Below are 24,299 nucleotides of genomic sequence, written 5' to 3'. Positions count from 1 at the left end.
AAAAATACCTTTTACAAGAAGTTACAAGATTTACTTGATATTTGTAAAAATGCTTTGGAAATGGTTAAATGCTATTTAAAAAAAAAATCATTTCATATGGTTGTGCAATTTCTGCCCTCCCAAAGCAAAGTGCCAGTGGGTGCTTCTTTTTATCACTGGAGCCAAAACAAGCACAAAAAATTACCCACTTCTTCACAATTCTGAGCCGAGAAAAACCTTGCTTAATGCTATTTTGAGAATGCTTCTTCATAGTTATCTCAGGACAAATTTCTCCATATTAAATTGAGTCTAGCCTTCCTTTAGCTCCCTGAAGCCTGGAGGAGTCTAGTGATGTCTTTGTATGAGAGTATATCTATGAGGGGAATGGAGAGAAAGATGAAGTGAAAGAGACAGGGCAAGCCACAGAGCTGATGCCAAAACACCTCCAGAGTGAAAATGATGGAAAGGCCTCAGGTTTTGGAGTAAGAAAGATGTTAAGTTTAGTCCTGGTTCTGACACTTACTTAACTGGGCAAGCCACTCTTTCAGTCAGATTTTCATCTGCTAAGTGAGGAATAATACTATCTACTTCAGAGGGATATTCTGATAATTAAAAGAGAGAAGGTATGTAAAGCACCTGGCACTAAAAGATGCTTAATAAATAATAGCAGGATAAGTTAAAAAACAACAACAACAACTCCCCCCAAACAAAAAACTCAAGACATCTATCCACACCTATTCAAACCTGAAGGCTTATCCTTTAATAGCAATGGCTCTTAGCTAGAAAGAACTTTGCCCCTCAGGAGACATTTGACACTATCTGGAGACATTTCTGACTGTCACTACTGCCTTCCAGTGAGTGGGTAGAGGCCAAGGATATACCTTACAATGCACAGTACAGTCTCCCACAATAAGTAATTCTCCAGCCCAAAACAGTAGTAGTGTTAAGACTCTCAGTAGGCATTCTTAGGTACTCAATCAGAGTAAGCCACATCACCTCTCTTAGCCTTAATTTCCTCACCAGCAATATGGGAATAATTGATCTGTGTGTCCTACATCACCAAGCTATTGGCAGGATCAAATGAAATAATGAGTAAGCAGCATTATCATCATTATGCCATTCACAGGGTATGCAAAAGCACCCACTTGCGCGACAAAGGCAGAAGCATTGATATATTGGGGGTGGGGGGTGGCGCTAACTGGGGTGGAATTCTTTGTTTGGGAATGCCCCATCCAAAGAGGACCTCTTGCTAATCTACTTCTATAAAGCTTCACTGGAGCAGGGGACTCTCATGCACAATGACTGGATAGGAGCACTTCTTAGGGAGAGAGAGAGCATGGGAAGTGGGTAGAACAGCACAGGACTATCAAAGAGGAGCTAACAGATGTTATGAAGTGAGGCATCTTGCTGTGTCCTCAAAAAAGTAGCCATCCCCCCCCCCCCTTCCTCTTCTTAAAAGGCCACCAATCCTACTGAAAGAGGGCTATCCTCTTTAGACCTCATGTAACCTTCATTACCTCCTTAAAGGCCCAATCTTCAATAAAGTCAATGGGGGTGTGGGCTTCACCATATGGATTTGGGTAAGAGGGGCACAATTCTGTCCACAGAACTCGGGCACACATCAGGCATAACCAAGGCATCACAGAGAGGAGGATCCAGAATTTAATTCAATACTTTCTATGGTAACAATCTCTTTTCCATATACTTTCTCTATGAGCTATCCAGTCAATCCTGCAATCCTTTTGTACAGGTGCCTCTTCAGACATCCTGTGGACTTCCAGAGTTAGGAAAGGGTCCTCCTCTTATTTGTGTCCCAGTCCCATTATCGGTGTTTCCCAAAGTGCGGTACACGTATCCCCAGGGTTACGGGAAGAGTTTGGTGGGGGTAGGCGTTGCACCGGAGTTTGGTGGGGATACGCACTGCACCGTGCTTAGCTGCGCCTAATTCTACGTTCTCATGAGTACGAGGGGTACTCAGTGTTACAAAAATTATAAAGGGGTGCACATATGTCAAAAGTTTGGGAAACACTGCTTTAGGTCATGGCTTTCCTACATTGGCTAATCACTTTAGGTTCGGTTCTTAATGATGGGAGTTTTTTCTTTTCCTTTTATTTTAATCCTCAACTGAGGATATGTTTTTATTTATTTATTTATTTATTTATTTATTTATTTATTTATTTATTTATTTTAGAGAGGAAAGGGAAGAAAGAGAGAGAGAAATAATACTATCTACTTCAGTTGCCTCCAGTATGTATCCCAACTGGGGTTTGAACGTGAAACCTACGTATGTGCCCTGACCAGGAATCAAACCCGAAACCATACGGTGCACAGGATGGCACTTCAACTAACCGAGCCACTGGGCAAGGCAATGATGGGAGTTTTGATAAAGCTCAACCACACCCAGAACAATTCAATCAGAACCTTTGAAGGTAGGGCTAACACACTGATAATTTTTAAATCTCCCCAAGTAATCCCAACAAGCAGAACACTGATCACAGAGGTGTATGTGTGTGTGTCCCATTCTCCTCCCCTCAGATTCCAATTTCGTTGGTGTAGAGTGGAACCCAGCAATCTGTATTTTTAAACAATTCCCCAGTTGATTCTGGTGATCAGCCAGATTTAGGATAGATTACGATCTTCCAGAAGCTAACTTGACTACCTACCTGCCATGTAACTGTTCATTTCTGTGGCTATGCATACACTTTACAGAATATATTTTTTTAAAATATATTTTATTGATATTTTACAGAGAGGAAGAGAGAGAGATAAGAGAGTTAGAAACATGAGAGAGAGACATCGATCAGCTGCCTCTTGCACATCCCCTACTGGGGATGTGCCCGCAACCAAGGTACATGCCTTTGATCGGAATCGAACCTGGGACCTTTCAGTCCACAGGCTGACATTCTATCCACTGAGCCAAACCAGTTTCGGCCACTTTACAGAAGATTTTATTTCCTCCTCTTAGTGGCACATCATTTTGGGGACAGCCCTTCAGATGCACCAAAAGACAGTACTTAAAGGAAGTTTTTGTTTATTTGTTTGTTTGTTTTTTAACATGAGGGGGAAGCAGAATAAAGCAAAGGGGGCTAAACAAAGTGTATAGCTTGTCAAGGGAAAAAGCAAAATATCTGGTGAAAAATAAAGGAAGGAATGAAGTGAAGATGGAGATGATGTCACAGGGGAGAAAATGGAGCTGATAGGATTCAACAGCAAATTAATAAAATGCAGAGTAAGTCATCGGGTATAGAAGTTGTAGGTGAAGGGCCTTCCTTTTAGCAAAAAAAAGAGGTAATAGGCAACAACATCTTTTGGTGTACCCCTCCTCCCAACCTCACCCATTCTACCCTCACTGTTCATCAATACTTCCCTCAGGAAAGAATGCCATGGAGTCAATCACACCAAGCTACAAGGGTATTTTATTTTATTTTATTATTTTATTTTTTTTACTGATTTTTAAAAAATATATTTTATTGATTTTTTACAGAGGGGAAGGGAGAGGGATAGAGAGCTAGAAACATCGATGAGTAACATTGACAAGCTGCCTCCAGCACACCCCCTACTGGGGATGTGCCTGCAACCAATGTACATGCCTACAAGGGTATTTTAATAGGGGACAATGACAATAAACCAAAAGAGGATTGAAAAAAAGAAAATTTCAGGCACATTTACTGAATGGAGTGGGACTGGAGAAAGGATAAGCCTTTCTTAGCTTTTTGGTAACTTATATCACACTGGTCTTTAGTTTGTATACTTCTCTAATGCTAAAATGAAAATGAGGCATACCCTGACATCCAGGCATCCCTGGATGAAAACCTCCATGTTGGCAGAAGGGTCCCATCATATACTTGACAAACTGTAGGGAGAGTGTTGTAGCCTATACACTTCACTAGCCATGGATGTTAAGTTTTCCTTACAGAAGCTGAAACTCAAGCCGTAGGTGGTTTCAGTGGATATAGCATTGGCCTGCAGTATGAAGGCTTATAGGTTTAATTCTGGTCAAGCCACATGCCCAGGTTGCGGGCTCGATCACCAGCAGAGGGTGTGCAAGAGGCAGTTCCATCAATGACTCTCTCTCCCTTCTCCCTTCCTCTGAAATCAATAAAAATATATTAAAAAAAGAAAAGAATTTGAAACTTAAGATACTTGTATTTTAAGTCAAAGCCCACTCTCATATTTTCTACCTAACTTTGCCTTATTATTTTTTCCCTTAATATCTCTATCTAAAAAGCAGGAAAATCTCAAGGACAACATGATTCAATTTGGCCAGTGGGAACAAAGTAGAAGAAAAGGAAAATGTGGAAAGGCACAAAAAAGATGGTTTAAAAATATATTTTAAGCCGAGACCGGTTTGGCTCAATGGATAGAGCATCGGCTTGGGGACTGAAGGGACCCGGGTTCGATTCTGGTCAAGGGCATGTACCTTAGTTGCGGGCATATCCCCAGTAGGGGGTGTGCAAGAGGCAGCTGATCGATGACTCTCTCTCATTGATGTTTCTAACTCTCTATCTCTCTCACTTCCTCTCTGTACAAAATCAATAAAATATATTTAAAAAAAAAATATATATATATATATATTTTTTTTTATCGGAATCGAACCTGGGACCTTTCAGTAGCTGGCTGAAATTTGGTAGAACACTGTCTCAAGCGCCAGAAGGTCACTGGTTCTATATATATATAAAATATATATATATATATATATATTTTTTTTTTTTCTTTTTTTTCTTTTTTTTAAGTATTCCCTCCATAGAAAGTCAAGGTAACTATGTTTTGAGTTGGTTACTATTTTGATAACACAGAAATGAACTAGTTGCAGAAGAACAGACATTTTATTGAAAAGAATCATCTCAATTTTAGTGAAAACAGAACAGTATTTACCTTGTCATTTAGAAGTGGTTTGATCTCTGTGAGTTGAACATCCTGAAGTTCATCCATGAGGAAGATGAAAGTAGAGGATTCTCAAAAATAAATCAGTAACTCTGAAACAGAAGAGAAGGAAGTGAAGAAAAAGGCTTAAACTAGCAGTTGGGCCCTGGTCAGGTAGTTCAATTGGTTAGTTGCAGGTTCTATCTCTGGTCAGGGCAAATACTAGTCAACCAATGAATGTATAAATAAATGGAGCAACAAATCTCTTGTCTGTTTTTTCTTTCTTTTCCTTTCTCTCAATGAAAAATATTTAAACTAGGAGTTGAAATATAATAGTCCCATTACTTCCATTCATTCAAATATTAGAGGTTAGCATGTGTCATGCACTGCTCTGGGTGCTGAAGACACAGGAAACTAGATAGTATGGCAAACAGACTCAAAGTGACATCTATGATCTCTGCCTCCTGATATTCACATTCTAGCATAACCACTGTCTTCCCTGAGGGTGGGCAAGACTTTTATCATTTAGGTCCTTCCAAGGACCCAGAGAATGCCAAACATGAACACTCTTCAAACTATGGACCCCACATGACAATCATAAGCATCCCAAACATTTGTGCCACTTATGTTTTATGATAATTTAACTTTCCTGTGTAGAACATGATTCTTTTTCTCAGATCCCAGGCATCCTATAAACTTGATTAAGCTACTGAATGCTCAAAAGCTGAAATTTTTAGTTTGTTTTTAAACTGATTTTTTAAAAAGTGTTTTTATTGATTTCAGAGAGGGAGAGGGAGATAGAAACATTGGCTGCCTCCTGCACGCCCCCTACTGGGGATTAAGCCCATAACCTGGCCATATGTCACAACTGGGAATAGAACCAGTGACCTTCTGGCGCTTGAGACAGTGCTCTACCAAATGAGCCACATTAGTTTGTTCTCTACATTTCAAAAGGAGATGGCATGGCTTGAATCTTTTATCACAAATTTCAGCCAGCATCTACAATCTCTCTTTTGCAGTGATGCTTTGATCCAGTTAACTCTAAAAACATTGGCCTACCTGTTATCTACTTGTATGTTTATTAATCACACTATAAACTGTGGCTACTTTTCAATTGAACTTCACTGGTTACCAATAATTTAAAATGGAGATTTTACGCCCTTGCTGGTTTGGCTCAATGGATAGAGCGTCAGCCTGCAGAATGAAGGGTCCCAGGTTTCATTCTGGCCAAGAGCACATGCCCGGGTTGTGGGCTCCGTCCCCAGTAGGGGGTGTGCGGGAGACAGCTGATTGGTGGTTCTCTCTCATCACTGATGTTTCTATCTCTCTATCCCTCTCCCTTCCTCTCTGAAATCAATAAAAAAATGTATTTTTAAATGGCGATTTTAAAGTTCTTTTTTCTATTATAAAAGCAATACTATATATGCTTACTTTAGACAATGTGGAAATCACAGAATAATGAAAAGATATTTTACTTTGTCCTTCACAACTACTAAGATTTCATCTATTTCCATTTGTTCTTTTTTCCCATGTAAAATGGTGATTTTTCTGAAAATGTTTTTCCAACCCACCTGCTTTATTCCCTTCTTTAACTCACTCACTTGCAAGCAGAATACTTCAAAATGTTAATAATTCAAAGGTGACTTTATATAAGGCCTTCCCAAGAGCCTTGGGGAAAAAGGGAAAGCCTGAGCTGCCCTCAGGTCCAAAGTGAATGGCATTCACTGTGTTCCCATCCAATTTATAAAGATTAAAAAAAAAAAAAAAAAGTGATGATGTGATGTTTGGGCCAGGACAAACATTTAAATAAAGGCACAAATTAAATAAGAAGGCTGTCCCTATCAGCTTGGTCCAGTGCAGACTTAATGCAGGACAGGAAGCTGCTATAGTGTGACTTAGGAATTGGCAATAAGACAATAGCTGTTCACCTTCCACATTAAAGGGGACCTAATGCATTCTTCTAGAGACTGAATTTTTGCTTAGTTCTCCTTGTTCTGAGCCCTTGCCAATGAACAGTTTTTTAACACCTGTGAGAAAACTAAGACCACATGGTGGAAAATTCCATCTCCAGATTTCCCAGCTACACAGACTGGCTTCCTCCTGGGGACTCTAAAAGCCTGAGGTTCCCTTTGCACAAATGATATGATTGCCAGATCCATCCTGGTACTAAGGGATATTTTTAAAAAGTTAGTAGGGATTTTATAAACTGCAGTAAATAACAAAATGTTAACCCTCTTGCCCAGCTTTATGAGGTAAAGGGAAGACTGAAAAGTAAAAACCAGCCATCCTTGAACTGAAGAAGTAAGCCTGATACCAAATACCCTGTTTCCCCGAAAATAAGACAGTGTCTTATATTAATTTTTGCTCCCAAATATGCGCTAGATCTTATTTTCAGGGGATGTCTTATTTTTCCATGAAGAAGAATACGGTAGACATTTATTGTTGAATAAAAATAAAGGCAATTTATTACCTGTATACGGTACGATAGTATGGTAGTTGTCAACACAAACAAGACAAACTATGAATCCTACAGTATAAATTTACTCATTTATATTCAATGACAATCATGTCATCATCTTCTGGAACATCATCATAACAATCCAATTCCTGAATTTCCTGGTGAATTTCTTGTGACTCCATTTCTTTCAGAATCAGTGGACCAAATCTCTCATGTTTAGCCTAGGGGGGCCTTATTTTCCGGGGGATGCCTTATATTTCACTCAGAAGGAAACCTGTAAGTAGGTCTTATTTTCGGAGGATGTCTTATTTTCGGGGAAACACTGTAGCTAGTGGAAAGAAAAAAAAAAAGGTGTGTGTGTATAAATCCTATACTGTGCCAATAACTATAACCTAAACATCTTACTTTTAATCCTCATAACAGTCTTCTTGGGTAGATATCTTCATTTTTTCAAGTTGAGAAACTTAGGCTTAGAGAGAAGTTAAGATACTTTTCCAATATCCCACATCTGAGTAACAAGGCAAGGATTTAAAAGCATTTGCTTTTACCACTATACCATAATGTCAACACCAGGCTCTATCTACTGGCTATAGAACCCTGGGCAAGTTTCTTCCCCTCTAGTCACAGGGGCACCACCTCCTTAAAGTAGAGGTAATAGAAGCCCAGAGCAATTCTGTAACTCAGATGTCTTAGAATGGAGGTTTGAGTCATCACACCAGCAAAAAGCCCTCAATATCTCAGTAGTTAGCTGAGGATTAGGAGAACGAGTAGGGAGAGAGACAAAATTCCAACTATTACTTGGTAACCAGTTTTAGAAACAATGGCTATGTCTTGCTTGTTGTTAGAACAGTGAGCCTCAAACAGACAATCACCTGGATATCTTGTTCAGGATCTTAGGCATAATCAGCTTTGGGTAATGACAGTCCAATAAGTGACCTAATCATATGAGGAGTGAAGATCATTTGAGTTGAAGAGATGAAGAACATAAAGGCTAGATTATTAGCACTAATCAATCTATAACAGAGATGAGGAGAATGGGACAGAGAAAGACTATTAATTTAATTTTATCCTGCCTTCTTCTAAAAAAGATTTCAGATGGGAATAAAAAAGATTCAACAGCGCCCCTCCCCACCAAAAAAGAAGATTCAACAGACCAGACTAATTAAAAGGGAAATGTACCAGAGAAAGATAGTTTAGTAGTTTAGTGCAGAAATCTAGTTGATGGGGAGTGGAGGAAGTCAATGGGGGAGAAAATACTTTCAACAATAAAGATAAGTTGAAACAAAAGAAAGAATCCAGCTGGCAGGTGAAAAGAGCCTGACCCTGCTATTAAAATCACAGATGTAAAGAAGAAAATCAGGGGTATAAAACTAATAAAAACATTGTGAGGTCAGAGAAGTCAGATTTTGCCAAGATTTTGTAGGGATTCAGAACAAACCACCCCAAGATGTGCCTAAGTAGCACATGGATTATTTCAAGCTCCCCTGACCCCCACTATTTAGGAGTCTGGCCCACATTAAGAGTTATCTCACACACACACACACACACACACACACACACACACACACACAAAGCCCGAGCAGTGTGGCTCAGTGGTTGAGCATCAATGAATGAACCAAGAGGTCACCAGTTCGATTCCTGGTCGGGGCACATGTCAAGGTTGGGGCACAGAGTGAAGTGAGATTTAGTGAGGAAAATCTGTGTAGGTGCTAATGGAGAGCAGAGCTTGCCACCCCAAAATATGCCTCTTTGGGATATTGATTATTTCAGGCTGATTAATTTTAAGAAACAGCAGACAAGGGAAAAGCTCTAAAAACCAAGTAGAAGGACAGTGTAAAAGGACATTTACATCTGTAGAAGGGTACTTCCATCTGTAGAAGTGTTTTCCTCACTATACCATGCCTGCGTTTGCTAACAATGATGAAGACATGGACTTAATTATACAATAATCTTATTCTTATTTATTGTGCTTTGCCAGGTAATTTCCCAGAAGTGACTCTCCACCCCCAATAACTATTGTCTTTAGCTGAAGGCGGTATTTAAGGTGACGGCTTGACGTTTTGGAGAATTACTCATTAGTCTCCTGAGACTCTCCCATGTATACAGGAGGTGTTCATTTTATTAAACTTTGTTTTTCTCCTGTTAATCTGTCTTGTGTCAATTTGATTATTAGGCCAGCCAGAAAGGTAGAAGGAAAATTAGTTTTCCTCCCCCTCAGCACTCACCAAACCAGAGACATGGAAGAGCTGTAGGCCTTGGGTTCTTCTGGAAGACAACTCAGTGACAGAAAAGAAAGCAGAACCAATAAGAACAAAGAAAAAATGCTCAAGAGATGCAAGAGGTAATGCCAAAATACAAAGTCAGAGAAGTGAAGGGAGAAGAGAAGTTTACACGAAAGGGGAGAAAATTGTCAAATACTGGAGGAAAGGAGGAGGGGAGGAAAACTAAGGAGATATTATTTTTGACAGTGGAAGTCAATAGTATTAAAAATCTAGAAAAAATGAGGTTCAGTTCTCCATGCTTAAAAAAAAAAAAAAAAAAAAAGCCCATGACTATTACCTTTTAGAAATACAGAAACTGACATTTCTGAATTTAAATGTAAGCAAAAATGTTCCGGAGTGGCACCAGTGTTCTTTGATACTTAGTACTTGAGAGAACCTTTAAAGATCAAAACTACTGACTTTTAATTTTTGCACCAAAACTCTGAAATAGAGAACAGAAAAACACGTAGGGGTGCGGTTGAAGTCATGAGACAGCTAAGGCTCTGTAGAACACAGTTTAAATAAAGTCCAACAATATATTTATGGATAAAAAGGGGCTACATGCTAGCTACCCTGACAAACTCTGGGAAGGCCTACATGGCAGCCTTGCAAACTCGCCAAGACCTAAAGTAACCACAAAGGACAGTATGAAATTAAAACTTTTAAAAGTTAAAAGTAGTCTAAGGTGGGTAGTTCTGTCCAATATCAAGTTTGATCTTAATTGAGCCTATCTTTTTGCATCTACAATAACATACCTTTGGATTGTCGTGGTAACTTCCCTTTTTCCGGACCCCTCAGGGCACAACCTATGCACCAGGGGAGAGACCACAAATCCCCTCATTGTCATTGTGTAACTATCCTGTACCAACCTATGTAAAAGAAGCATGTGTCTATCATTTTACTTTTTATTTTTTAAATATATTTTTATTGATTTTAGAGAGGAAGGGAGAGGGAGAGATAGAAACATCATGATGAGAATCACTGATGGACTGCTTCCGCATGCTCTCTACTGGGGATCAAACCCAAAACCTGGGCATGTGCCCCTGGCCAGAATTGAACCTGGGACCCTTCAGTCCGTGAGCCAACGCTCTATCCACTGAGCAAAAACAGCTATCATTAAAAAAAAAAAAAAAAAAAAATAGATTTCAGAGAGGAAGGGAGAGATAGAAACATCAATGATAGAAACATCAGAGAAAGAAACATCAATTGGCTGCTTCTAGCACACCCTCTACCGGGGGATCAAGCCAGCAACCTGGGCCCTGTCTAGGAATCAAGCCAATGACCTCTCAGTGGTTGTCAACCTTTCCGTCCTCACTGACCACCAGTGGTCCATGGACCACCTGCTGGCGACCGCTGCCCTAGTTCACAGGTCAATGCTCAACCACTGGTCCACGCCAGCTGGGCTATGCTTTTACTTCTTATCCAATCCACCTCCCTGCTTTGCCCTGCTTTGCTTTCTTCCACTTCCCGAATCTATCACCAATGGATTTCATGTAACCCACTTATGTCTCCTCTTTTGATTGTAATGTATAAAACAAGGTGAAAAACTGCCATTCTCTGAAGCATTATCACAATACTTTGAGATTCTGCTTCCAGGCAACTGTCAACAGTTTGGCTCAAAGAAACTCACAAGAATTCTTTACAGCAAGCATGTCAAACTCTCGGCTGGCGGGCCACATGCCTCAAACAAGTTTGATATGCTTGCTTTACAGGTTTGAATGTTTCTTACATTAACATATTTCTGCCCTGGCCAGTTTAGCTCAGGGGAGAGAGCACTGGCCTGTGGACTGAAGGTCCCGGGTTCGATTTCGGTCAAGGGCATGTACCTTGGTTGCGGGCTCGGTCCCTAGTGGGGGGCTTGCAGGAGGCAGCTGATCGATGATTCTCTCTCATAATTGATGCTTCTATCTCTTTGTCCCTCTCCCTTCCTTTCTGGAATTAATAAAAATACATAAATTAAAAAAAGCCACACACATTTCTGAGTTCAACCTTTGCCCACACAGAAAAAAGTGGGTGCCCAGATTCTTCCAGTCAAAGAAAGAGCTCTTAAGCACATTAGATGTGGACTCTAGACCCAGAACAGCGCCTACCTAGCTGAGTGGCACTGGGCAAAGCATTTTTCCTTTCTAGACCTCAGTTTCTCCACCTGTCAAGGGAAGAGGTTGGGCAGGATGACCTTTTGGCCCCTGACAGGGCTGACATTCTGTGACCTAGAAGCTCCCTGTAAATGTAGTGTTTTGATTTTACATTCTCCCCCAGGGTAAGAGTTCCCCGGTCCCCCACCTCATTTGATTCTGTTCTACAACCCTAAGAGGTCACTCGGTTACCAACCTGATTAGGTTCAAAGACTAGTTGAAGGTCACTTGCAAATCAGTGGGAAGTTGCACGTGGTCTGACCCCAGGGATATGAGGGTCTCAGGCTCTATCTCACTCTGCACTGTGTCCACTGAGTCAGAGAAAGCTCACTGAGATTTCCTGTGGTTAAAAACATTGCTCTGTTACTGAGAAAAGGCAGTAAGGGACTAAGTATGCTATTGGCTTTCTAAACTCAAGCTGTCTTGTTATGTAGCTTTCCCCAGACCAAGGTAATGTGTGTGGTCTTCATCAGGCTGTGCCAGGATGGACTTGCTGCCAGGCCACCATTTGTATTCTAGAGGCAAAGTCAATCACTTTTGGTTTTGGCAAGAATACAGACAGAAAACCAGAACAGGATGAAGGCTGTAAACAAAGAGGCATACTGAGAAAATGAACTGGACAGGGCCAGCTGGAGCTGGTGCTGAAATATCATAGTTACGGCTGAAAAGCTGCAGGAAGAGGCCAGGGAATTGACAGAGAAGGTAGACAGTGGTGTTCCTACAGCAAGATGACACACATCCTCTGTTTTTACTTATAAACCAGTGGCCAAATGAGATAGTAAATTTTACAATTTACAAAGCACCTTTACAAAGCACCTGGCATCTCATTGGACGATCAGGAAGGTACTGTGAGGGGAAACACGGGGCACTGGCATCTGTTGCAGCGATAGGGAAACTGAGGCTTAAAGAGGTTGCAATGGAGTGACCAAAACAATATAACTAATAAATGCAACAGCCGGGACTGAAACCAAATTTTCTCCTGATCCCAAAGCTTACTCTATGTCCTGTATCATACTGCCTCCCAGGTTATCACAGATGAAGACTTGGGGGTAAAAAGGAGAGACATTCAGCAGATTGCCTTATTGCATTGCACCCACTCCACACTGAGGACCTCTCTAGCTCTGGTCCTAAATTACACTGAGTGGTTAAGATCAGGCCACAGGCTGGAGGATTAAACCCTAATATGAAACTAATAACAAGAAAGCCGAGATTTGGGACTGGAGTTTGCCTTCACCATTAATTCAATTAAATAGGGGAGATTAAATTTATAAACAAACCACTACAGTTCCAAGCAAACTCGAAGGTAGTTTCTCAGCCTCGGCAGCAGTGACATTTTGGACCAGATGTTTTGTTGTAGGCGAGTGTCATGTACATAGAATGTTTAGGAACATCCCAGCCTCTACCCACTGAATGACAGTAGCACCTGCCTCCAATTGTGACAACCCAACAGGTCTCCAGATATTACCAAACGTCCTCTGGGGGCAACACTGCGGCTGAGTTGAGAATCACTGCTCTAAGGGTTATGGAGGTTTAGGGCAAAAGTCCGTTAATACAGTTGTAGAGAAAAAGATTCATGGAGGAGGAATATGTGAACTGGACCTTGAAGAATAAAGTCCTGGCCCGGTGTCTCAATTGGTTGGAGCATTTTTCCATAGACCAAGAAGTTTGCAGGTTCAACTCCAGATCAGGACATACTTAGGATGTTTCCCAGTCAGGGCGTGTAAGGGAGGTAACCCATAGATGTTTGGGTGTCTGTCTTTCTTTCTTTCTCTTCCTTCCTTCCTTCCTTCCTTCCTTCCTTCCTTCCTCTCTTCCTTCCTTCCTTCCTTCCTTCCTTCCTTCCCTTCCTCCCTCTCTCCCTCTCCCTCCCTCCCTTCCTCCCTCCCTTCCTTTCTTTTCTTTCCTCTCTCTCTCTCTCTCTCTCTCTCTCTCTCTCTCTCTCTCTCTCTCTCTCTCTCTCTCTCGTCTTATTTTCTCTCTCTCCATCATCACCCCCTCCCCCATAATCTCGGGTGAGCATTAAAAATAAAAAAGGGTAAATAAAATTCCTGTAGGTGGGGAGGGTAAGACTAAGAAGGAATTCCAGAAAGGGAGGGTAACTTAAACACAAGGTGAGAAAGTACAAGTCTGCTAGAAAATGACCCAGTTTGGCAAGAGCAGAAAGTTGGAAATAGGAAACAAAGCTAAAAATGCCCATTGAAGTCAGGTCAGAGAAAGTTATTCATCGGCTAATATTTACAAAATATATTTACAGGATGAGGTAGCCAACAATACAAGATATCAATGAATGTTTAATAGTGTCGAAGTCAAACCAATGGCACTGCTATGTATCCCACCTCCCCAAGAGGACAGAATGCTGCTTGAATATCACATCTTACACTGCATCTACTGTTCATTGCATTTATTCAGAGCTAAACAAAGCTTGAACCAGGGTAGAGGTGGGAGAAATAACTAAGGACTGGAATGATCAAGAGTTCCCCAATGATCAAGTCTGTCCTCTACTATATTTATCCTATTCATTACTACGTAAAGGGAAGTCTGAATTCCTCTTCACCAGAAGAAATACTCTCAGAGATACTATTCCATAAGCAAAGGGGATAAGAATGATGGGCCTTGAATGGATATATTTTGGATTGTTATAAGGGAAGAGGACATTCCAAGCAAGGACATTGTAGGGTGGGGAAAAAACAAATGTACAAAATATATCCAGGAAGACACCAAAAAGCTTCTGGGAAAGAAGACAAGACTGGTCAAAATACAGAGTACATAAATGGGACTTTAGTTTGAACAACCATGGAGGGTTCCTGAGCAGAATGACACAATTGTTTAATACATAGTCATCTAATCTGGTAGTTCTTAGCTACACACTAGAAAGACTGGGAGCTTTGAAGAAGAGCAACTCTAGAGATCCAATTTAATCGGTCTAGGTAAGGCCCTGATATTGTTTTTAAAACTTCACAAATGATTCTTATATGCAACTAGGACTGAGAACCACGGGCCTACAGTCATGCCTTCATCCTCAGATGCAAAAAGAGGCCTAGAAATTTAAGCTGCTTGCCTAAATTCACACAGCTGTCTAGGTGAGGGGCTGGGACTGGCATCTGGACTCCTATTCTAGGCTCTGAAATATCTCACAGAGTACTGAGCTAAATTCCATACATCAGTCTATAAGAAGCACAATTACCTGATGACTTCACTCAAGTTTTTCCAGGGTTAAAGCCTGAATTAATCCTATATAATAAAAGGCTAATAAGCAAATTGTCCCCAGGGGCAGGAGTTCGACTCACCAGGAGTTAGACGTGCACTGACCATCAGGGGACGGAACGGAAGATGGCAGGCTTCGGTGAGGCGTCACTGGCAGCGGAGGCAGTGGAGGTGTTGCCAGCCCCGATGGGCTCTGATGAGAGCGGGCTATGGCAGGATGGTGGAGCAGATGAGCAGGGGCCCAATTGCGACATTGGTTGCCCCATAGATTGGCCCTGATCGCCAGCCAGGCCTAGGGACCCTACCTGTGCACAAATTTCATGCATTGGGCCTCTAGTCTAATCATAAACTACTGGCTTAAGCATCTCCATAAGCATCTAGGATAATAGATGTGGGTTTCATTGCTGTCTCCTGGGGGCCCTTAGGAAAGCAAAGGGTCTCAGGAGACTCCCCAGAAAGCGTAATAAACGAGCCAAACCATCCAACTCCAAGAAAGAAATAATGACTTTTAAAAATACAACTCGCTTAGTTTTTGTACTATGTAAAGGGAAGTCTGAATTCCTCTTCACCAGAAGAAATACTCTCAGAGATTCTATTCCATAAGCAAAGGAGGGGAAGAAAATGATGAAAGGTATCTGCTAAAGCATGCTCACAGACCCTCATTTTAACAGGAAACACCCCTGCTGGTCCACAGCCTTGGACAAGGGCCATCCACACCTTGTGTTTTTCTGAAAAGGGCAGCAGCAGCACCCTTTACAACATGCCCACCTTCCCACTGTGTGACTCATGGATTCTGGCAGGTGGTAATAGGTAGTTTGCAAAGACTGTCAAGCTGGAAGACTGAATCTGTCCTCTACTATATTTATCCTACTCATTACTGGTACAAGCAACTACTAGAACAAAACAATGCCTATCTAGAGGTCTTCCCAAAACTCCAAACACTCATCAACAGCTGAAGCCCTAACATGGGGGTCATATTAAAGGAACTCGAAAAGCAGACGCACTATCCTCTGCCTTCCAGTCTTGAAAAATGCAGCTCAGGATACTAAGAAAGCGACTGCTGGCTAGGCCCTGGTATGTGCTCTGTGTTCCTACCAGCAATAAGGCAGAATCCCTGAAAACAATTTGTTCTTTAACACAACCTGAGTGGAGGTAAAGAACAACTAGAGTCCTAAGATGCAGTACTTAATTCTCATACTAGCTTATTTTATTAAGCAGTTCCTATATGCCAGATACCATGACAAGCACTACCCATTCATTATTTCATTTTATTTCCAACACACTTATAAAATAGGTACTGTAATTGTAATCCTTCCTATTTTAAAGAAGAAGAAACTGATACATGGAGAGGTTTTATAGTAGGCTAAAGGTCACATAGCTAGTGGATTGCAGAATAAGGATGTGAACAAGAGCAGTCTGCATCTAGAACTTGGGGAGGCCTCTATAAACAACGTTTCCTACTTGATGCCAACTAACTATTAATTCTTTTACTTATTTTTTCAGGTTTGGTTACTGGAATTTACCAGGATCTTATTGAGCAAATAATTTTGAAACTGAAGAGCACCATATAAAGATTAGGTATCATTAATACAAAGTTGGGTATTATTAGGTATTAGCATTATTACTTTAATTAATAGAAGAAAACTGCAACTATCTGGGTGTATTTGAAAAACAACCCTGTGGGCTAATCATCCACATTTTAGTTAATACCCTGGTTAAACCCACCTTTCAACACAAAGGTTTACAAGATGGGACATCTTCAAGTAAACAGGATACTACCAGTTAAAAGATTAGACATCCTCAAAAATTGAAGCCCTGGCTGGTATTGCTCAGTTGGTTGAACATCATCCCAAACATCAAAAGGTTGCTGATTTGATTCCTGGTCAGGGCACAGGGTATCTGGCTTGATCTGGGGCGGGAGGGGGGGGGGGGGGGGGAAGCAGCGGCGCGCATGGCGGCGTAAAGGAGGCAGTCTATCACGGTCAGCTCTTACATTGATGTTTCTTTCTCCCTCTTCCTTCCCCTCTCAAAAAAAATTTTTTTATATTTTTACACACACAACAACAACTGAGAATAGCAGGAGGGATCCTGTCCCCAAAGCTTTCTCAACTGCAGGGAGAATGAGACAATAACCTGATTCCTCTTTTTTCTCTCTGCCAAATATTATGGCTTCACATAACATAGTTTTAGAACTAAAATGCCACAATTTTAAAAAAACATTCTATATTAACCATAAGATGAAAATTCAGACTTAAAAATGTAGAAGCATTCTAAGGATGAAACTGTCATTTTAAATAAACAACCGTGTCTATTTTGAAAGCAACTAGTATTTCTGGAAAAATTATCATATGACTGCTTAATCTTAGGTTAACATTAGAGATGGGAAGCAACTTCACACTGTGTTTATGAGTGACATACAATTTATTCCCCTGATTTGTTATGTTTGTTTTTAGATGATCACTCTACAAGTTCCTCCCAAATAACAGCTATAGCTTTCAAACCTGAAGCATTATCTATAAAATAATAATAATATTACTGCCCTGACCAGTTGCTCAGTAGTTAGATCGTCAGCTTTTGTACCGAAGGATCATGGGTGTGATTCCTGGTCAAGGGCACATACCTCGGTTGCAGGTTCCATCCCCAGTCTCAAGTGCAGGAGGCAACCAGTCCATGTGCCTCTCTGACATCGATATTTCCCTCTCTCCCTCCCTCCCTCTCTCTCTCTCTCTCTCTCTCTCTCTCTCTCTCTCTCTCCTCTCCCTCTCTCTCCCCCCCCCCCCGCCCTCCTCCTCCCCCCCTCCACCCCCTATTTCTTCCACTCTCTCTAAAGGTCAATGGGAAAAAATATCCTTGGTAAGGATTAAAATACTGAAAAACATATAACAAAAAAATCTTAATAAATAATAAGATCAAGTGTGAAAAGTGGCTGTAGCAGAAATTTTCACTTGATCACTTGAAAACCACAAAGTGTAGATTATAGGTCTTTCTGGTGGTAAAGAGATTATAGTCTAATAACACAGCCCAAGCCTGGAGTAAGCCACACATCCACTTGAGAAATTAATTTTCGTATACTAAGCCTCCGAGGAAGATAAAATGCAGCAGCACCTCCACAAAAAAGTTAGGGAGAATGCCTACTCCATATTTCACATTCCTTAATAGCAATCAAGTGTAATAGCATAGCCTGTTTGATCATGTAAATAGTGTCTACGTAGCATTCAACTCAGAATGCAACAAAGCCATATTTCCTCCAGAGTACACCCCATTCAATTATCAACAACAGACATTTATTTGGGATCGATAATATGTCAAACTTTCTTAGGCATTGTGAGAAACATGACAGAATTTGAGTCACTATACCATTCCTCTCACTGAAAAAGTAAGATCAAAAGATATAATACAACCTTTTTTTTTGTATGGTATTTAAACATTCTCCACGTATCTCAGTTAAATTTCACATAATAAATATTTAATGGCCAGATTGTAGGTAAAGGGTATAAACACAGTAGAGTTAGCATTGTGATTAAAGAAAACAATTTCCTGGGTTGCGGGCTTGATCCCCAATAGGGGGCTGAGTGCTCAGGCAACCTATCAGTGATTCTCACTCATCATTGATGTTTCTCTCTCTCCCTCTCCCTTCCACTCAGAAATCAATAAAAATATTTTTTAAAATACTGTAATTTAGCAAAGAAAGCCCTGAAGTCAAATATGTACTCATAAATCTAGGTTTTGTTTCTATGTGCCATTTCCAAGCATCTCTTTAAAAAGGGATGGGTTGGGAAGGGTTTAAAAAGGCCTTTTAGTATAGATGACTGGGCATCCAGTTCTGCAGTAAAATTCAAAATGCTATCAATTTTTGTACCTGAAAGTCCTTGACATACCTCTTCCTTTCAACATCCCTCCTCAAACTTGTCAATTTTTCCTCCAGAATGTCCCATTTGTCTTTCCTTTCTGACTGTCCTCACTTCTTGTCTGGATATACTCATTCATTCATCATTTACCAAATGTCTATTATCTGCCACCAACAGGGCTAAACCTTCATCCTTACTCTTATGAAGCTCACATGATATTCAGTAGAGCTGTTATCTGCCCATCTCAATCACCAGACTGCAAGCTTTAGCAAAGGCTTTGTATTTCCAAATCCTAGCAGCATCTGGCACACAGCAAACATTCTAAAAATGTTTGTTGTGTGAAACCAGATTACTTTAGCAAGTTTTTTTTTAAATCCATAAATATTTTAGTACAGTATACATCTTCCAAAAGGACTTTTGCTTGACTCTACCAATCTGTCTAAGCCCAGAAAGTCCTAATTCCTCCCCAAAGTGTTCTCACTGCCACAGCTAATACCTTCTGCACCTCTTCCAACTCCTATCTCACACCTAGGCTCTTTACCACAGGAGTAATAGTTAGGTACACACAGTCTCCATTAGCAGAGAATAGTTCTACTATTAAAAAGGCCTTTCATAATAGATTACCTGACACCCAATTCTGTAGTAAACCCAAAATGCTATAAATCTTTGGACCTGAAAGTCCTTGACACACCTATTATGATCTGTTGGGGAATATTTTCCCAAGAGACCATAAACCTCTTGAAAACATGAATCATATTTTTGTTATCTCTTCCTCAACTCTGTTCTAAGCACATAAATGGAATTTTCATAGGGTTGCTGGTTAATGCCTTTATGGATGAATTCACTGAAACACTTGATAAATCTTTAATGAAGAAAAGTCTAGATTTCAAGTTTTAGCCCTGGGTCTGTTGACCTTGGACAAGCTTAGCATGAAGGCTGTAAAAGTGAGTTTTAGCCAAGATCAGTTTGGCTCAATGGATAGAGCGTCGGCTTGGGGACTGAAGGGTCCCGGGTTCGATTCCGGTCAAGGCCATGTACCTTGGTTGCGGGCATATCCCCAGTAGGGGGTGTGCAAGAGGCAGCTGATTGATGACTCTCTCTCATCGATGTTTCTAACTCTCTATCTCTCTCCCTTCCTCTCTGTACAAAATCAATAAAATATATATATATTTTAAAAGTGAGTTTTAACTCAATGACTTGATGCCTCTTTTCAGCCTGAACAATGTATGATTTTATGTAATGTTCCCATGTTGGACATCTTATTCCATTATATTTTCACTAGAGGCCCGGTGCATAAAATTTGTGCATGGGCGTGGTCCCTAAGCCTGGCCAGCAATCTAAGTGCAACCTCTGGCATGGAAGGGCAGGTCCCAGCTGACCTCTGGGTCCTGGGCAGCACCTGGACCCTGTGGCCCCACACGTCCCCCTCTGTCTGAGTCACTGTGCCCAAGTCCCCATGCGGAGATGTGGTGAGCATAGCTGGACACTGTGGGCTGGGGCACAGAGTGGGCCTGTGGGCCACCAGGTGTCAGCACGCTCTCTCCCAGCTGGCCTTGTAGACTGGCTCCTGCGCAAACCCATGGGGAGCCCGACTGGCCCCTGGGTCCTGATGGCTTCGGCCCGGCTCATCTAGAAGACGCCACATGAGTGCAGGGTGGGCTCCTTGCGGGCTCCCAGTACCTAAGCGCAGGGGCTTCCTCAGTGCATGAGCCCTGGCGTCTTGGGGGAGGGTAGCAAGGGGATTGAGAGCAAGCTTGGCGGACAGCCCACATTCTCATCACACCTCCATCCCTGTCCCGTCCATCCCCAGTCCCCAGGTAGCCAGTGAGAGGTTGCAGAGTGTCACCAATGCCTGCCATGTTCCACTCCACCCGCTGGTGGTTAGCGCATGTCATAGTGAGCGGTTGAACTCTTCTGCATGCCAGCCTGATCACCCTCTAACCATTCCCTTGCCAGCCTGATTGTTGCCTATCTGCTCCACCAGCCTGTTTGCCCCTAATTGCCTTCCCCTGCAGGCCCGGGTCTTCTTCAACTGCCCTTCCTACAGGCCTGGTCACCCCCAACTTCCCTTCTCTGCCGGCCTCGTCACCCTAACTGCCCTCCCCTGCAGGCTTGATCACCTCCAACTGTCCTCCCTTGCAGACCTGGTCCCTCCCAAATGCCCTCCCCTGCTGGCCATCTTGTGTCCACATGGGGGCAGCCATACTGTATTGGAGTGATGGTCAATTTGCATATTACTCTTTTATTAGATAGGATTATTAGATAGGATAAAGGCCTATGTACAGATGGGGTCAGGCTGGTTTGCCCTGAAAGGTGTCCCAGATCAGGGTGGGGGTTCCCTTGGGGCATGGGGCAGCCTGGGCGAGGGGCCTATGGTGGTTTGCAGGCTGGCCATGCCCCCTGGCAACCCAAGTGGAGGCCTTGGTATCTGGGATTTATCTTTTATAATTGAAACTTTGTAACCTTGAGCAGAGCCAAACCTCCTGCTCTCTCCGTGGCTACAGCCAATTTTGTTGGGATTTATTCATCTTCTATAATTGAAACTTTGTAGCCTTGAGCAGAGGAGGCCAAGGCAGGCCAGGGTAGGCAGAAAGGTTGGCTTCCTCCATTGCCAGGGAAACCCAAGCCTCTTGCTCTCTCTGTGGCTGCAGCCATCTTGGCTGGGTTAATTTGCATACTCGCTCCTGATTGCCTGGCTGGCGGGCATGACTTGTGGATGTAACAGAGGTATGATTAATTTGCATATTACTCTTTTATTAGATAAGATTATATAGGATATTGCTTTGCTTGTAATGCTATTATGGCAATTTTTAGACCTGACTTGAGTTACAATTAGATATGGTGTTTCCAAGTTAGCTAGCAAGCTCTTTCAACAGGAACCATGTTTTATTAAATGGTGAATCTTCCACCATTCCTAGCATCATGTCTTCCACATAAAAGCTTCATATATTTGCAGAAAATTATTTGGAAAAACTCTTAAAAAGCCTCATTTATGTAGAGAACTTATGTACAGATCTGCTATCTCCCCAAGGGCGCTTTTGAATATTTATTATTATAAATAGTATGAAATGGTTTATGGTAAAAATTGTGATTACTCTGGTAGCACCACGGGCAGTCAGCCACAAGAGGCAAAAATGTAAAAATGAATCTAAGCATTTAGAGACAGACTAAAAGACCACAAGCCTCAGGCTATCTTACTAAAGATGCAAATAAAAACTGCTCTGTACACTTACACCTACTCCAGTGTTGGGGTTAATAAACAAGCTTCTTGATGAGGACCCTTATCTGCAAATTTTTAGAAACAGGGTGAACTAGAGATCTTTGAATGGTGAATCTAAAAGAAAGGATATCACAGGGGGAAAAAAGATTACCTTTTTTCTTTTCTTCTTTCTTTTTATTATATCTATGAGAGATAAATGTTAGCTAAACCTATTGTGGTAATCAATAATGTAAGTCAAATCATCATGCTATACGCCTTAAATTTATAGAGATATATGTCAATTATTTCTCAATAAAACTGGAAAAAATAACATAAAGGCAGGGACAGCAAAGAGAAATTGAAGGGCTAGTAGGAAGTACAGAAAGGTGGCAAGAAAACATCACTCGGAGTAACGAAAATTCACCAAGTCTTTGCCAAAGGCCTACTATGAGCTAAGCACTTGAAGCTGCAAAGATAGTCCCTGATCTCAAGGGGCTAATAGTTTCATTGTGTTTGTGAGCAATTCTAACTGGAAGGTTTCACAGAGAAGCTGGTGAGTCAGAAGAGCTCTAAAGTGTTAAAAGGAATTTACTAAGGAAAAAAAAAAAAAAAGACAGTTTGAATTTAAGTTCGTTATTTTGGGGAGGAAGCATCCACATGCATTTACAGCTGTTCCTCTTGGGACTTTAAATCATGGTAGCTTCTTATATTCAATGGCACTCTGTCAATGCTCTTTCTCTTCTTAATTTAAATACTAAGATGTTCAAGCCCAATATTGGACTAGAGCCAAAAGTCCCAGAATGAGGTGAGTGCTCGCCAAAATCTGCCCTGTCACCTCCACATCCAGCCAGCCCAGCTAGCCCAGTCCTGCTGTCCTGGCAGCCAGGAAAGGAAGGCTAATTATATCCTCTGGGGGCAAGGCGAGGGGGGAAATCTGGATGCAGGCTTACCAGGCTTACCCCAGTTCTGCCAGTAAGCCACCAGGGGAGAGCTTCCCTACTGCAAGCCATAAGGCGCTCCTAGTCTACCTGTGACAGGGAGGCCAGCTCTGCAGGGGGAGAGAGGGGGGAAGGTGCATGAAAAGAAAGGAAGGAACGCACTGGACTGGGGAATGCTGAGGTTATTGAGATAATCTTAATTACATGTTCAGTAAGATCCCAGGCTCTTAGTAACAACACTATCATTATTATAACAGCAGCACCTCCATTGTACTTCAACAACAAGAAAATACAGTGGTTTGTTTTTTTTTGCAGTCTTTTATGACGCTGAAGAAGCAAATCCAGAGACAAATGCATTTCAAATTATTTTAAAGGTTCAAGATCAAATTCCAACTGTCCTGGCCAGAGACCCTGAGGCGAGAGCCAGTCCTGCCTCCGGCCGGCCAGCCGCGTGACCTTGGGCAGGCACTTCCCCCTGTCTCAGTTTCCTCATCTGTCAGGAGGGGCGACGAGGCCCCTTCCTCGCGGGGTCGCGCCACAGGGGGGATTCTTTGTTGCCTAGGAGACGCACGCGTGTCCCCTCCTTGGCTCCGGGCGGCCGGGATGGATGGTGCCCGACACCGAGGCATGCCGCGGCCCTGCCGGAGCGAGAGAGGGGGTCGCGCCTGAGGTGGGTGCCTGCAACCGCGGGAGCCGGGCGTGGTGGCCGGCGGCCCCGCCGCAGGGCCCGCAGCCTGCGCTCCGGGAGCGCCCGCGGGAGGCCCGGCCAATCCCGGTCCCGCGAGCTGGGCGGGCGGGGGGCGCCGGGGGAACCCGGAGAAACCCGGCAGCGCGCACCGGGGCCCCAGCGTGCAGAGGAGAACGGGTAGGGCAGGAAGAGGCAAGGGGAACGACGCCCCCGAAAGCAGCGCAGCCCCCGCGAGCAGCGCCGCGCGTCCGGGCGGAGGCGCCCACTCACCTGAGGCGCCGGTCCCGCCGTCAGTGCAGCAGCGGCTGTGGCGGCGGCGGCGGCGGGGGGCGGGGGAGGCTCTGCGCCGCGCAGGCGCGCTGGGGCTGCCGGGCCGCGGCGTGGGGCCCCGCCCACCCCGGGGACTACCAAGATGGTGGCTGGGCCGGGACGCCTCGCGGTGCCATCTTGGATGTAGTTTCTCCGGCTGAGGGGTCTCCTTGGGAGAACCTTGACCAGGACTCGCCGGAGGGAAAGGCGTTGAGTGCCGCCCCTTCCCTTCCGCAGGTCAGCCTTGTGAAGCCCCTCAGGGCCCTTGTGGCGGAGCCTGGCATCCTTCCACGTGGGCCCAGAGCATTGGTACCCGCGGTCACGTGGCACCTGGCACCGCGCTGAGCCCGGGGAAGGGGCTTGGCAAGTAATGGTGAGTGAGCACAGCACTTTAAAGGACTGCAATCCAAGACTCAG

At 42.8% G+C, this 24,299-nt stretch overlaps 1 protein-coding gene across 6 annotated transcripts in view; it reads right to left on the bottom strand.

Moving 5' to 3' along the window:
* The window catches only part of NDRG3 (NDRG family member 3), a 79,251-nt gene extending 55,259 nt beyond the window's left edge, over positions 1-23,992 (bottom strand). For 2 of the 6 annotated variants that reach the window (XM_036418406.2, XM_036418408.2), the window contains exons 1-2: positions 23,844-23,992; positions 4,855-4,955 (exon numbers count right to left, since the gene is read on the bottom strand). In XM_036418406.2, coding sequence (XP_036274299.1) covers positions 4,855-4,911 — 57 coding nt within the window. In that variant the 5' untranslated portion in view covers positions 4,912-4,955; positions 23,844-23,992. Of the gene's footprint in view, positions 1-4,854; positions 4,956-8,172; positions 8,301-23,843 lie in introns of those variants that run through there. The other 4 variants (XM_036418411.2, XM_036418412.2, XM_036418410.2 and 1 more) reach the window with 3 other exon arrangements.
* Positions 23,993-24,299: the final 307 nt, after the last annotated feature.

This window comes from Pipistrellus kuhlii, unplaced genomic scaffold (assembly GCF_014108245.1).
Source record: "Pipistrellus kuhlii isolate mPipKuh1 unplaced genomic scaffold, mPipKuh1.p scaffold_m20_p_6, whole genome shotgun sequence".
NCBI lineage: Eukaryota > Metazoa > Chordata > Mammalia > Chiroptera > Vespertilionidae > Pipistrellus > Pipistrellus kuhlii.
This window is presented reverse-complemented; position numbering and strand designations above follow the sequence as displayed.